The sequence below is a fragment of the Microchirus variegatus genome (genome assembly GCF_963457635.1).
Source record: "Microchirus variegatus genome assembly, chromosome: 3".
Classification (NCBI taxonomy): domain Eukaryota; kingdom Metazoa; phylum Chordata; class Actinopteri; order Pleuronectiformes; family Soleidae; genus Microchirus; species Microchirus variegatus.
Window position 1 is genome coordinate 13,532,253 of NC_139804.1, and position 12,956 is coordinate 13,545,208.

A 12,956-nucleotide genomic window follows, 5' to 3' on the forward strand; every position below is an offset into this window, starting at 1 on the left:
ATTTAACCCCAAGCTGCTACTAACAGCTGTGCCGAATCAGTGAATGGCAAAACTGTAGTGTAAAGCAGCTACGAGTGGAAATCAAGTGCTACAAAAATGCAGAGACCATTTACTACTTAGAAATTTGAGCTTGAGCCACTATGCATAATCACTACTGCTGTTACTTCAACTTTGACATCTTTTAAAACTTGTCTTTTGTCCCTCAAATGTAGGCAACACAAAAGTGATGTACTACTCTTGCTCATAGAGTATACTTTAATTTAAAGCTCCCATAGACCGGAAGTTCCAATTAACGTTGGATTTTATTGTATTCTCTGACTCTGAAAGCGGTCTGAAAAAGCCTGTAATCGTGACGTAAGGATCCCGTCTCCTGAACAGCAGATCTAGTCCGGGCACTAGTCCGGGCACTAGTCCGGGTACATCCAATTGCGTACATTGAACCGCAGAAGAAGAAGAACGTCTGTTGTAAAGTCTCTCGTTGGCTGGTCAATCACAGCACAGTTCTGTCTTCTTTCTAAAGTTACCGGCCAATCAGAATTTCCACTAGCCAAATTTTTTCCAGTGAAAATAAGAAAGATTAGATAAGAGAGATGAGTGCCGCAGGATGAATTATTTTTACATTTGGATTTTATTAACACAATCATACATACACATACAGTACATGCATGGTCCTTTACAGCCTCGACCCACCACAAAATCATTTTTTTTAAGGGCAGTCTTTACAAAACATGACGACATTTTCGTGGTCAAACACAAGCCATTCACGACCCGTCAGCCATTTTGCCTCCTTCCTCTTCTCGCCTCCAGGCGTCTGTCCAACCAACCACTGCCGCATTTAGTTTAAGTCTGTGCTACTTTTTAATTTACTTTAGCTAGCTCCCTCCCTTCTTTTGATAGTTTCTGCTCCGTACATCCATTCTTTTTCATCTTCTTCTTGTGCTTTCTGTTTCGCGCTGTTTGGTTACGCAGCCAATAGGCGTCCTATACGTAATCACGTAGCATCATGACAGTGTTCATGGGAAATGTAGTCAGTAGTGTCAGAGCCAGTCTGCCCAGAGAGCGAGAACAGTAGAGCGGCTCTGACTGACATGATTGCCTCATGCATCACCAGCCAAACTGGCTAGTAAGTTTTTATTAACACCAAAAGCAAAAAAAAAAAAAAATTTTAACCCACATTTGGCCGGTTGGCAGGTGTTAATTTAGAAAGTAGACCATAATTCACATATAAGTGCCATAGGACCACTCTATGGGAGCTTTAATTGCTGTCCCTCATTACGGTTTTGGCGAAAATGTGGATGCACTCTTGCAGTGCTGTACAAGGCTTAAAGAAGGTAAGGAGGAGAATCAGTGGTGGAGGAAGTAGGGGCTCATTAGTAGAGGAATGTAGGTTGAGTGATGGGGGAAGACATGGAGGGCTATGTGTGCTTTCCCGTCCCGTTACTGCAGACTTATTCTGGTAAAGGGCAGGACTCCTGCGAGCAGAGCAGGACCTGAGCTGACCCATGTCAAGTGAAAAGGCACAAAGTTGACAGATGCTACAGCCACATGAAAACGGGGTGGATTAGCAGATCAGACTTCTTGAGCAGAACCCATGTCTGCAGTCCTGCTGGGTTGCATTGTTCAAGCCCAGCTGAACAATGACTGCTGCATAGCAACATGAGCTTAAGTTGCTTTAAGATGGAGAAGTCAATGAAATTCCAGGCAGATTAACGTTGGTACTCCATGTTTATTCAGGAACGGACTTAAGCTTAACTGCAGGAAAGATATTTGTATTGTAAAGACTCTGAATCACTCTGCCAATCAGAGCAGCTGCCTCCTACTCCCCCTGTCAAATCAAATGTGGACTACTCTGCATCTTATACCAAGTGGACCAAGCAGTATGAGAATGGGCAGAACAAGTAATCAAGAGCATTAAATGCTTACTTTGACCATTAAGTCACTGAGTTTGACCTTTTAAGTGCAGTCAAGTTACAGGTCAAAAGGCCACAACTCAAACATGAACTTATGTCTCCATAATGCTAGGGAAATGGCCTGCACACTGCAGGGAGCTCTGTTAGATCAACCGCTGCAGCCTTCAACACCTAACATGCACTGACAGTAATGATGTGAAACTCCAGCAGTGGTCAGAATGCTTCAAAAACTGAAGATGTAATAAAGCTGCTTAAGGGTCTCCACAGCGAATCATCTGCCTCCATCTAGTTTTCAGTGAGCTGCACGTTAAATTTTGATTTGGCTAAATGATGGTCAATTGAGTTATGTTGACATTTGGAATCCTTACTTTTATATATTACTGCAGCTAGGCTCCTACACACAAGGAGTGTTTCCCACAAACGCACACAAATACCAACTACTAAATACCAGCCTTAAGTCCATCTAACTTAATGTAAAGTTGGTGATTCTAAAGTAGTGGTTCCCACATATAGCTTACGACAGAGAAATAGTAATGTCTCTGTTTTAAATAACACATTAATTGAAGTGGTAACTCTCTTACTAAACATCTCTTAGAAATCCTTCATTTTGTAAATCAAAATATTACAGATCTCTGTAAATGAACGTTTGTGTAAAGACTGACTGTACTGTCAAGGGCCAAATTCAAATTCTTATTCTTAAACCTAATGAGCTGAATGTATGATAAACAGTCTTACCACATCTCTATAAAGAAACTTGGTACAAAAGGGGGGGGGGGGGGGTAGCTAAAGCCATAAATCTGGAGATCAGCCATAAGGTCCAGGGCTGAGACTTCAAACAAACAAAAAAACACTGACATTAACACAGAGATGTTAATTTGGTGAACACAAAGTGTACAGAGCACTTGGTGTTTTTGGAGCCACACATCTACATTCCTGTTGGCTCTGTTCATGTGTCCATAAGCTCTCTGTGACACATGTGAAACAAATGTGTTGTTCTCTATGAAATTATGATTCCACAATGGGGTGAGCAATTTAGACAATATTCCAGGGAAATTAGCGATACTGATATTTATAACAATCTTTTTTTCTTTTTTTTAAAATGCAAATATTAACAAAGTTTTGATTCAGTGTATTATTTAACAACTATTCAAGTATTTTAAATTCCAGTACATGAGAGCGACTGAAATTAATGCAGGGTTCAGGTAGTGTTGAGGTAACGAGAGCAGCTAACAAGATGCATTCAAAGACCCTGGTAAATTTCAGAACATCAGCTGGATCTACGGTGTGTTGAGCTTAGAGGAGTTGCTTCCAGATGACCCCTCTTGAATTTCATCAATTTAGTCATAGTAACCGATCAACATTTTGTATCAGCCAAGTGATTGAATAAATTCCTTAAATGCATCTTGTAGCTCTCGACTTTTGTCTTAGCTTTTTCCAATAGGGAACCAATTTGTCTCTCTCTTCCACACCAAAACCAAAAGAAAACCAGCTATTTTAGTTTGTGGATTGCCTTGGAATAGTAAATTGTGTTATTTTAAGACGTCAGTGTTTGAAATGGTTTGTCTAAATGTTCCAAAAGTAGGCAGCAGTAGACTGTAGCAAATCCTGTGTCCTGCAAGCTTGTTAGCACAGCCATGTTTGTGCTGTGGATCTTGTGTCACTTCCTGATTCGTACCAGAACACCGATTTGAAGTGTGACTAATTCCTGTTAAAACAATTTATGGCAAGTTAAATAAAAATAATGTTATAATATATATATGTTATAAATATAATGTATGTATATATGTTATCAATGTTTCCAGTTGATTTTTATAATGTTCTTTAATTGTAGTCATGATTCATATAAAATAAAATACACATTGCTATTCTAATGTTAGTAGTTATTCTTATCAGACAAATACATGTTTTGATATTATCTTTATTTTCTTCCGTTTTACTAATGTAACCATGGGGTTATGAGCGCCTATACTGTGCAGCCAAGACAAAAGGTTTCTTTCAGGCATGAATTGTTTAATGCAGCATTGTGGTGCTGAAAAAAATAATTGCTGTGAATAATTGCAGTTAATCTAATTTTTCATCTTGCTGCTTGTAATACTTGCAATTAAATGAGTTGATACAACACAAAGAAATCTTCTTTGTTGTCAGTTATTACTGTTTGACAGCATCTCGAAGTTGGAACAAAGATTCTCTTCTTTAAACTACAGATGGAGCTTGTTTGCTGTTAAATTGTATTCACTCTGCTCTTTGTGATTTATACAACACTAAAGCTCCCACTAACCATAAATATTTGATCTTACTCACTCACTCACTATGACTCATTCATCACTTACAACAGAGCTTTGGTGATTTGTCTGGTCGGTTTGTCAACGACTGTGCTTTTGCAGTAGAAAACTGGCTGCAAATATCAAAACATTTTCACTAACAGTTAATCTGTCAATTATTCTTGGTTAACTGAATTGTTAAAATATGAACTCAAGCATATTTTTGGCTGCAACAATACTGCATGAACACCAAAAAGGGAAATGTAATATTCTAATCATACTGTGCAATTTTCAATTCAATTTATTGAACAAAATTATTAAAAGTTATTGCCAATGCCAGCAAAGATGATGATTGGTATAATGCAGATACAGATACAATGCTGGGGTATTCATTATTTAGGCTCAACAAAACTCCACTCCATAATGTGTTTTGTTTTATAATTTGACAGTAAATGATGGCACTACATGAGCTACCTGCTGATATGACAGTCAGCCACTCCTCTGCAGAGCCTGTAAATATGGGTAGGTTTGTTGACTAAAACAACATTCATAGTGTATATTTGGATTTAGTATAAAGCTACCAGCAGCAACCGTTAGCTTAATCAACACTGGCTCTGTACTTAAAGGTGCTAAAGCTTATTAAAGCTTACTAATTGTGTGTTAAGGCTGAATGCAAAGTAATTTATTACTCAATCTTTTTTTTTGTATTACTCCTTCGACAAACTTGAATCAATGTAAACAGTGACTACTCTTGCATGGCTGATGCTAGTGCTAACTATTGTAATGTTCAGTGGCACACATACCATTTTTTTGGGGAAGCACAATATTATTGCCACTATATCATATAGATATCGATATATATATATCAATATCTATATGATATAGCGACAAATTTAGTCCCACTCTGCTTTTCTTCACTATCTTCATGCTCGCTATCTAAGTGATTCGCAGCGCCGGATGTAAATCTTGCGGGGAAAAACGGTTTCTTGTCAAATGCTGCCTCCTTTGGTGAATTTGTGTCATTGTTTCAAACACTAAAGTCATAAAATAACATAAGTTAGATTTACTGGTGAAGGCAGCAGTGGATCAACAACTCCTGAAGCGATGTAAAATTTGTGTTTTCTACAGACTTAAGCATCGGGAGTTGATTGGTTTTCAAAGCTTTACTTTAAGCATTCAAGCATTTTTTTAAATAAAGGCCATTATGGGAATTAGTATAAACAGAAGGCAGAGACGAGCTAAATGAAAAACCTATCTGGTATCATAAATCTCAGGGATTAATCAATCTGCGTAGAGAGAGAAACACCCAAACTATTTGAAGACATGAAAGTAAAGTCTAAAGGACTCTGGTACATTTACCTGATGTTAAAAACAATTATTGTGTTAGCTCAACAAAAACCAGACAGGTTTTTGCCACTCCCCCTTATTTCCAACTGCTTACAACTTTATTTTAACCACAAACAACAGTCTGATGATGTTGACTGATGATGTGACACGGCCTCATAAATAAAGGCATAACAAAATGTCACGACATTGTGAAGCTAATCTGACGATAAGAGGCACCATGCAGCCTTAACTGTAAGCACAGGCTTGTGTCAGTCAAATAACATAATAACCTATTAACAACAAGCATTCAAAATGTTTCCCTTTGTTTTACGTTAAATTACGTATATCTTTTGACAAAATAACCTGAAATTTCTGTGTAAGTGCAATTTCAATAATATTGTGCCTTAACCACTTACAGAGGCACACAACATTTAGCCACAGCTATCTGGAACTGGAAATGTAATAGTATGATTAGATTCTAATCAAAGTATGATTAGATCATACATTTTCCCAACTTTGACCCACTGGTGGGCCAGTTCTGGCCCACGGACCATACGTTTGACTCCCCTGATATAGACTATTAGATCTGGCAACTCATTATCCCAGGCTCCTCCCCCTTTTGTAGGCGCCCGAGCTGTCACTACATCATCTTTCTGTGATCGTCTCACACAGCTGCAACTCTGTGTCAGGTTCCACAAGCAGACAACACAACTCCTGCACTGCTCCCCACTCTCCCTTCCTCAGCTCTCAGCCCACGTCTTGGCATTTTTCAATTTCAGAGGAGGGGATTCAGTTACATTTTAAATTATAGTATAGCATAGTACAGGTTTTTGGTTTTAAAATATGTTTGCATGTGATACTGACACAGAAGAGGACACAGACACAGCAGTGTATAATAAACATCTGGTTTCACAGCTGTATTTCTTAAAATAGTGAATACCTGGTTATGTTGCTGTAACTCCTTTACATCGACTGGAATTATGTTGTCTTTTCTGAGCTTTTCATTGCACAGGAAATTGCCTTCACTCATTCACACTCATTATCCATCACACTGAGCTTCTCCCATGTATACTGTATATGTACACCGTCCACACACATACATCACTCAGTCACTGCTGGGGTTCAGTGTATTGCCCAAGGGCACTTTCACTTGCACTTTTTAGAGAGGGGATCAAACCAGTGACCTTGTGTTTATTGGATGATCCACGTCTGAGACACAGCTGCACAAATGAATGCTCTTCTTTCTAGTTTCACATCACATATTAAACTAAGTCATCTCATTCTTTGTGGTTTGTGATGACAAAGGCAAGTTTAAGCTCAGACAGTTTTTCTGACATTTACTACAGAGCAATTCATTGAAGTCTATAAAAGTGAATGTCCAGCGAACAAAGAAGCTGGAATTTAAAATTTAAATAATCTCAACGCTTCACCAATTACATATAGTATATTTATGTTATCTTTATTTGAACATTCAGATTTAGATAACAGAAGCTGTTCTGTCATATATTAAATAGTTTAATGACATAGAGAGGAAGAATACTTTGAGTTGTGATAGAGAATTTTGAAATGTGATAATCATTTACTAAATGAATGGTCAACTATTTTGATAATTGAGTCATTGGTTTGAGTGTTTTGTTTTGTTATTAAAACAAGCGCTATGATTTTTCAGCTGTCAGAGAATGGCTGCCCTGTGCCCTTGTGTGGGAAATATTTTTTATTGCATCTGTTTTCAGAAGAATCCACCACAAATGCCATTGTTTCCGTTATGTTCTTGTCTATTTTTCTTCTTCCCCTTCTTTCAGCTTCACCACAGCGGGCTCATCTGCCTCCATCTTGCCTCATCATTGCCCATGTGCCATCTTCTGCGACACCAACTGTCCTCACGTCCTCCTGCACAACATCCATGGAACCTTCTATGTGTTCTACTCTATTCTGGAGGTGGTCCAATGCAATACTTCGATTTCGGTCCAATACTGGTCAAAATCGCTGGATATAGTTGGATATCGGATTGATATTGGTATGAGTAGGCACTTGAGGTTGTGATATAGTCGTCGGTAAAGTACATGAAAGCATGACACTACAAAGACTCTCACTGCTCCTGACACTGCCACACGCTGCTTTTATTACACTTCACTCTTCACTGACTCACACTGCTACTGATTTGGCCTCTCAGACTGTGTGTGTGTGTGTGTGTGTGTGTGTGTGGGTGGGGGTGTGTGTGTGTGTGTGTGTGTGTGTGTGTGTATATATGTAGAGCACTCACACACACCATACTTGGCTATATACAGCAGATCCTCTGGTCAGTGTGTACATGTGTTTAATCTTCTGGCAGTTTGACAGAGTGTGTATCTGTATGTGTCGTCTCGCATTAGGCTGAGGGAGAGTGGGGTAGTGTGTTTGTGTGGATTGGGGGGGGGGGGGGGGTGTTATTGGAGTCCAGCAGCTGCACAAACAAGGCCAACCAGATATTAGTTATCCAAGGGTAGCATCTCTACCACACTGTCTGGAGCTATCATTACATAGACCTATTGTTACACTCATGTCACACAAGAAGAGTCCTAGTCTGCAGGATTAAGTGTACTCACTTAAAAAAAAACAAAAAAAACACCTACAACCTCCCGAATCATCTCCTGCCTTTAGATACAAAACTTAGGAGAATGAAATGTAAAAAAAAAAACACACTTATTTGTCTTACAGTTTTGTATTAAAGTTAGGGAGACGAGAACAGGAACATGCCGACACAACCACGCACAAATAGTTGTTTTGTTTACGCAGTAATTACAATTCAGCCGTGCGCTAAATCCTGGTAAATAAAGGGGAGCAACACTTGACGGAGACTCATCTCATTATGTCCTTACCTTGCTCTGTGAAGCCGCATCCTGACACAAAAGCAACAGGCAGGCGAACAAGTTCGTGTATCTCCACATTTTCACTCCGCAGAGTCTTGATCCAAAGATCCAAGCGCAAAGATCCAAACAGAGAGGCACTGGAGGAGTAAGTGACTGAGTTCAGTCCATGTGGCGCAGCAGTGCAGCTACATGAGCTCCATCTCCACAGTCTGTGTCTGCATGTATGGATGCTGCGTGTCACTGTATGTAGGTGTGTGCGCGCGCGCCGCACTGTGCGTGCGCTCCGACTTAAACTATTGACTCCAATAGTGCTGGGAGGGGTTTACGCGCGCGCGCGCACGCACGCACACACAGGTTTTGGTCTCCTTGAGGACGACCATTTATGATAAGGGTGTTTGACAGGAAATAAAAACAACTAATTCTAACCATAACCCTCAAACCAGGTCTTAACTGAAGAAGTGTTTTGGTCCTCGATAAGTCATACATATAAGAATACACACACACACACTCGCACGCACACACACACGCACACACACACACACACACACATTACATTACATTACAAATGTCATAAAAGATCGAGACACAAAACAACAAACACTGGGAAGTTTGCAAATTTGAAACGATTAAAACTAATTTGAATGAGTAATGTGTTGTGTAAGATATTAGTATATATATAGTAGTATATATCCGTCCATCTTCTACCACTTTATCCTCCACATGAGGGCCGTTTGTTATACTGTTAGTAAAGAAAATGATATCGTCTTACTTTAAAATCCATTCCTCATAAATGAAGTTCTGGTCATTAGGACTACGTGGTCTTCATTTATTACATTTAGTAAAGGTCAAAGTTGATGCCACAAAGGTCCCAAAGAGGCATAAAATACAACAACAACACACAGTACTGTACCTATGACCCTGTGGACCTTTATAGTCATGTTTCAAGCACAGGTGTTACTGATAACAGTCGTGTGCCAGTGAGTCAACATCTGCAGCCATGACTCGTGTGATGATGATTTAAACCTGTTTTTCCTGGTCTGATTTGTCAAAATGTCTGCCACGAAAAAGCCACATCCATCTGAAATAATTTAATTTAAAAATAGTATGCCCATATTTGGGCCAAACCATTTTCTAACCCCTTGCAGATCACTGAAAGTCTTGGGAATTGTAGCGTGTATGTTGTTGTTGTTTTTTTTACACAATACTGCCACCTACTGGCATTTTTCTTTAAACGACACGACTACACTTCCACGCTTTCAGGTGAAAGTTTTATTGATTGTATTGTCATGAAACCACAATTGATTTAATTATATTATGTAAGGAAACATGGATACTAATCATATCATATATATATATATACATATATATATATATATATATATATATATATATATATATGCTTATGTTCATATTTATTTAGACAGTAAATCAACCTAAAAGAAACATATAAAGAAAAAAAAGATTATTATTACCACCATTACCATTGTCATTATATATATAACACATATACACACACACATATATATATGTATAAAATATAATATACACATATACATACTCTGATATATATTCATATACACACACAGATATCCACAAGACATGTACATACAGATATATACAAACACACAAACATACCTACATTTGCATAGTCAGATTATATAATATAATATAATATTAATTTAGACGTACATACACACACACACATCTCCACACATAATAATGCCATCTTAAATCCTATACTTACTGAAGATCATTTCTTTGTACCTTTTTTTTTTAAAGAGCTTCATGTTTGGACATACCCTCAGTTCCACATTTAAACTGTTCCACAGTCTCACACCAAAAACAGAAAGACAAAAGTTCCTTCTCACTGTACGCACAGTAACAGTTTTAGCCAAACAACATTATTTTGTTTTATTCACATTTAGAGATTATTTATTTTTTATCCAATCAGGTTTTTAGCTTCATCATTTCCATATTTACCAGATTTTGTAGTTGATGTAAATCATCACCCGAACAGAAAATATTAGTGTCATCCGCAAAAAGCACCATCTTCAAAACCTTAGAGGTGTGGCTAATATCATTTATGTGAAGAATAAAACATTTAAGTCCCAGTACTGACCCCTGTGGGACTCCACAGGTAATGTCCAAACATGCAGAGCAACTATCACCTAACTTCACAAACTGCCGTCTGTCACTTCACTAACTACAAATCCAATTTAAAACAACTCCCCTCATTCCATATCGTTCCAATTTCTTTAATAATATCTGATGATCGATGATGTCAAATGCTTTTTTCAGGTCAATGAACAGCAAACAGCAAACTGTTTTTGTTCTACTGAGTTCTATTGAGGCTATTAATGCCAGATATCTTGTATAGTACTCTGTAATCTGTTGTCCTAAAGCCATACTGACTGTCAGTAAGTAAGTTGTGTTTGTATATGAATTTGTCTAGCCAATTGTTGTTGTTTTTTGAGAATAGTGGTAATAATGACACTGGACTGTAGCTCGTGAAGCTAGGTTTGTCACCAGACTTTACAGAGGTATGACTTTTTCATTTTTTGTTGGGGAATGAACCAGTTTGGAATGACAAGTTACAGATGTAAGTTAGTGGTTTGGAGATCCCTTCAATCATTTTTTTGATAATCAACATAGCAATGTCACTATATTAATATTTTTATTCCTGAAGTTATTTACAACATCAAGAACCTCCCCATCATTTACAGAATTGAGGAACATTGAGTGGGGATTCCTCTCCACCAACTTATCAATATCTGTTCCAATGTCATGATTAAGGATTTCCTTAGCAAGTTCAGGACCGACATTTACAAAAAACTGATTGAAGCCATCGGCCACAGTGTCCATATCATACTCTTCCTGGTCATTTAACACAAATAATTCAGGTGAGCTGATTTTCTGAGATCCATTTTTTTTATAACACTGTTATAATATTAAATATGAAATATTCCATATTTCTTTCATATTGCCACTATTTTTTTCTAACAGTGTCCTTCGTACTCCTTATTGCTTGCCCTCAAGAGGTTAGTTAATTATTTATGTATATAAATGATACCATGTATATTTCTAATGATTTCAAGCTACACAAATATACACAGGAAAGCCTTTCTGTTATGTTAACCTATTTTATTTGGACATGACTTAAGGGCATATGCTGATTTGTTTATTACAGTACTTATTTGTAATCCTTGCAGTTCCATGTGAACACTTACAAATAAATATTTTTATAAAATGACTGCATTTCATTAATTTATTCACAAACATGCAGATGCAATGACGCACAACAAGCTGTTGTATTCCAGTCCACCAGGTGGCGGTAATGTCATTTGTTCATTCATTTAGCTTCATTTATTATTTTCTGGGAGAAGTTTATTTGTCGACGATACTTCCTTTAAAACATTTTAAAAAGATAGCCACCAGGGGGCGGCTGCTGATTGCAACAAAATAAATACTTCTCATCTACAGTTTGACAGTTTGACTTTAGGAGTTAATTGTTTAAATCACATATAGAATTTCGATTATAGGAAATATTATCGGACAAGGTGTCAATTTTGTAAATGATGTTCTCATTTATTAGAGAATAGATAAAATGACTGCATTTCATTAATTTACTCACAAACATGCAAATGCAATGACGCACGGCCACAACAAGCTGTTGTATTCCAGTCCACCAGGTGGCGGTAATGTAATTTGTTCATTCATTTAGCTTCATTTATTATTTTCTGGGAGAAGTTTATTTTAGACAATACTTCCTTTAAAACATGTATCTGTCTTTCAAAATAATGTACTGTAAAATATCTTCATTTTATCATATCCACAAACCAAAATGATCACAAACAACCCCAGCATTTAAGTTATTCTTAAATTAATTAAATACTATTCTATTATTTTTAATATATATTTTGAAAAATAATAACCTTTTATCAGTATTTGAATTATATACAGAAGACTTGAATTAGTCTGTTACATATCCTTATTTATTTGTTTTATCCATTTGTATTTTTCGCTTCTATAACTGGACATGTCTTTGTTTTGTTTCACACTTTTATATATATTCTTACAAAACATTGATGAATTCATGGACTTTATATAAAAGTATTCCTTTATATTCTGCCTGCTGAACACAGTTTAAGTCTGCTCAGAAATCACTGAACACATAATTCAGTGTTTGTATAGGGCAAAATGTCTATATAATGAAACCATATTCTGTAACTATAGTGAGCCGAGATTCCCTCATAAGAGATGTGCTCTTATCTAATTTTTTAAAGGAAAAAACACCCACTCATTTTGAAAACTACCTCAGTGTTATTTTCTCAATTTAATTTATGTTTCACAAAGTATAGAAATAGAATGTGACCTTATTGTTTGAAAAGTGAAGCCGTCAGAGTAGGATGGAAGTAGCAGATAACCACCAGGGGGCGACTGCTGATGACAACAAAATAATTACTTCTCATCTACAGTTTGACTGTTTGACATTAGGAGTTAATGGTTTAAATCACATATAGAATTTTGATTATAGGAAATCTTATCGGACAAGGTGTCAATTTTGTAAATTACGTTCTCATTTATTAGAAAATAGATGATAAAGCATGGCA

General features: G+C 37.1%; 1 protein-coding gene across 1 annotated transcript in view; it reads right to left on the reverse strand.

Moving 5' to 3' along the window:
* Positions 1 to 8,461, reverse strand: part of olfml2a (olfactomedin-like 2A) — a 29,409-nt gene extending 20,948 nt beyond the window's left edge. The window contains exon 1 of the mRNA XM_083886036.1: positions 8,356 to 8,461. Within this exon, the coding sequence (XP_083742162.1) occupies positions 8,356 to 8,424 (69 nt within the window). The 5' untranslated portion in view covers positions 8,425 to 8,461. The remainder of the gene's footprint in view (positions 1 to 8,355) is intronic.
* Between the last annotated feature and the right edge of the window lie 4,495 nt (positions 8,462 to 12,956).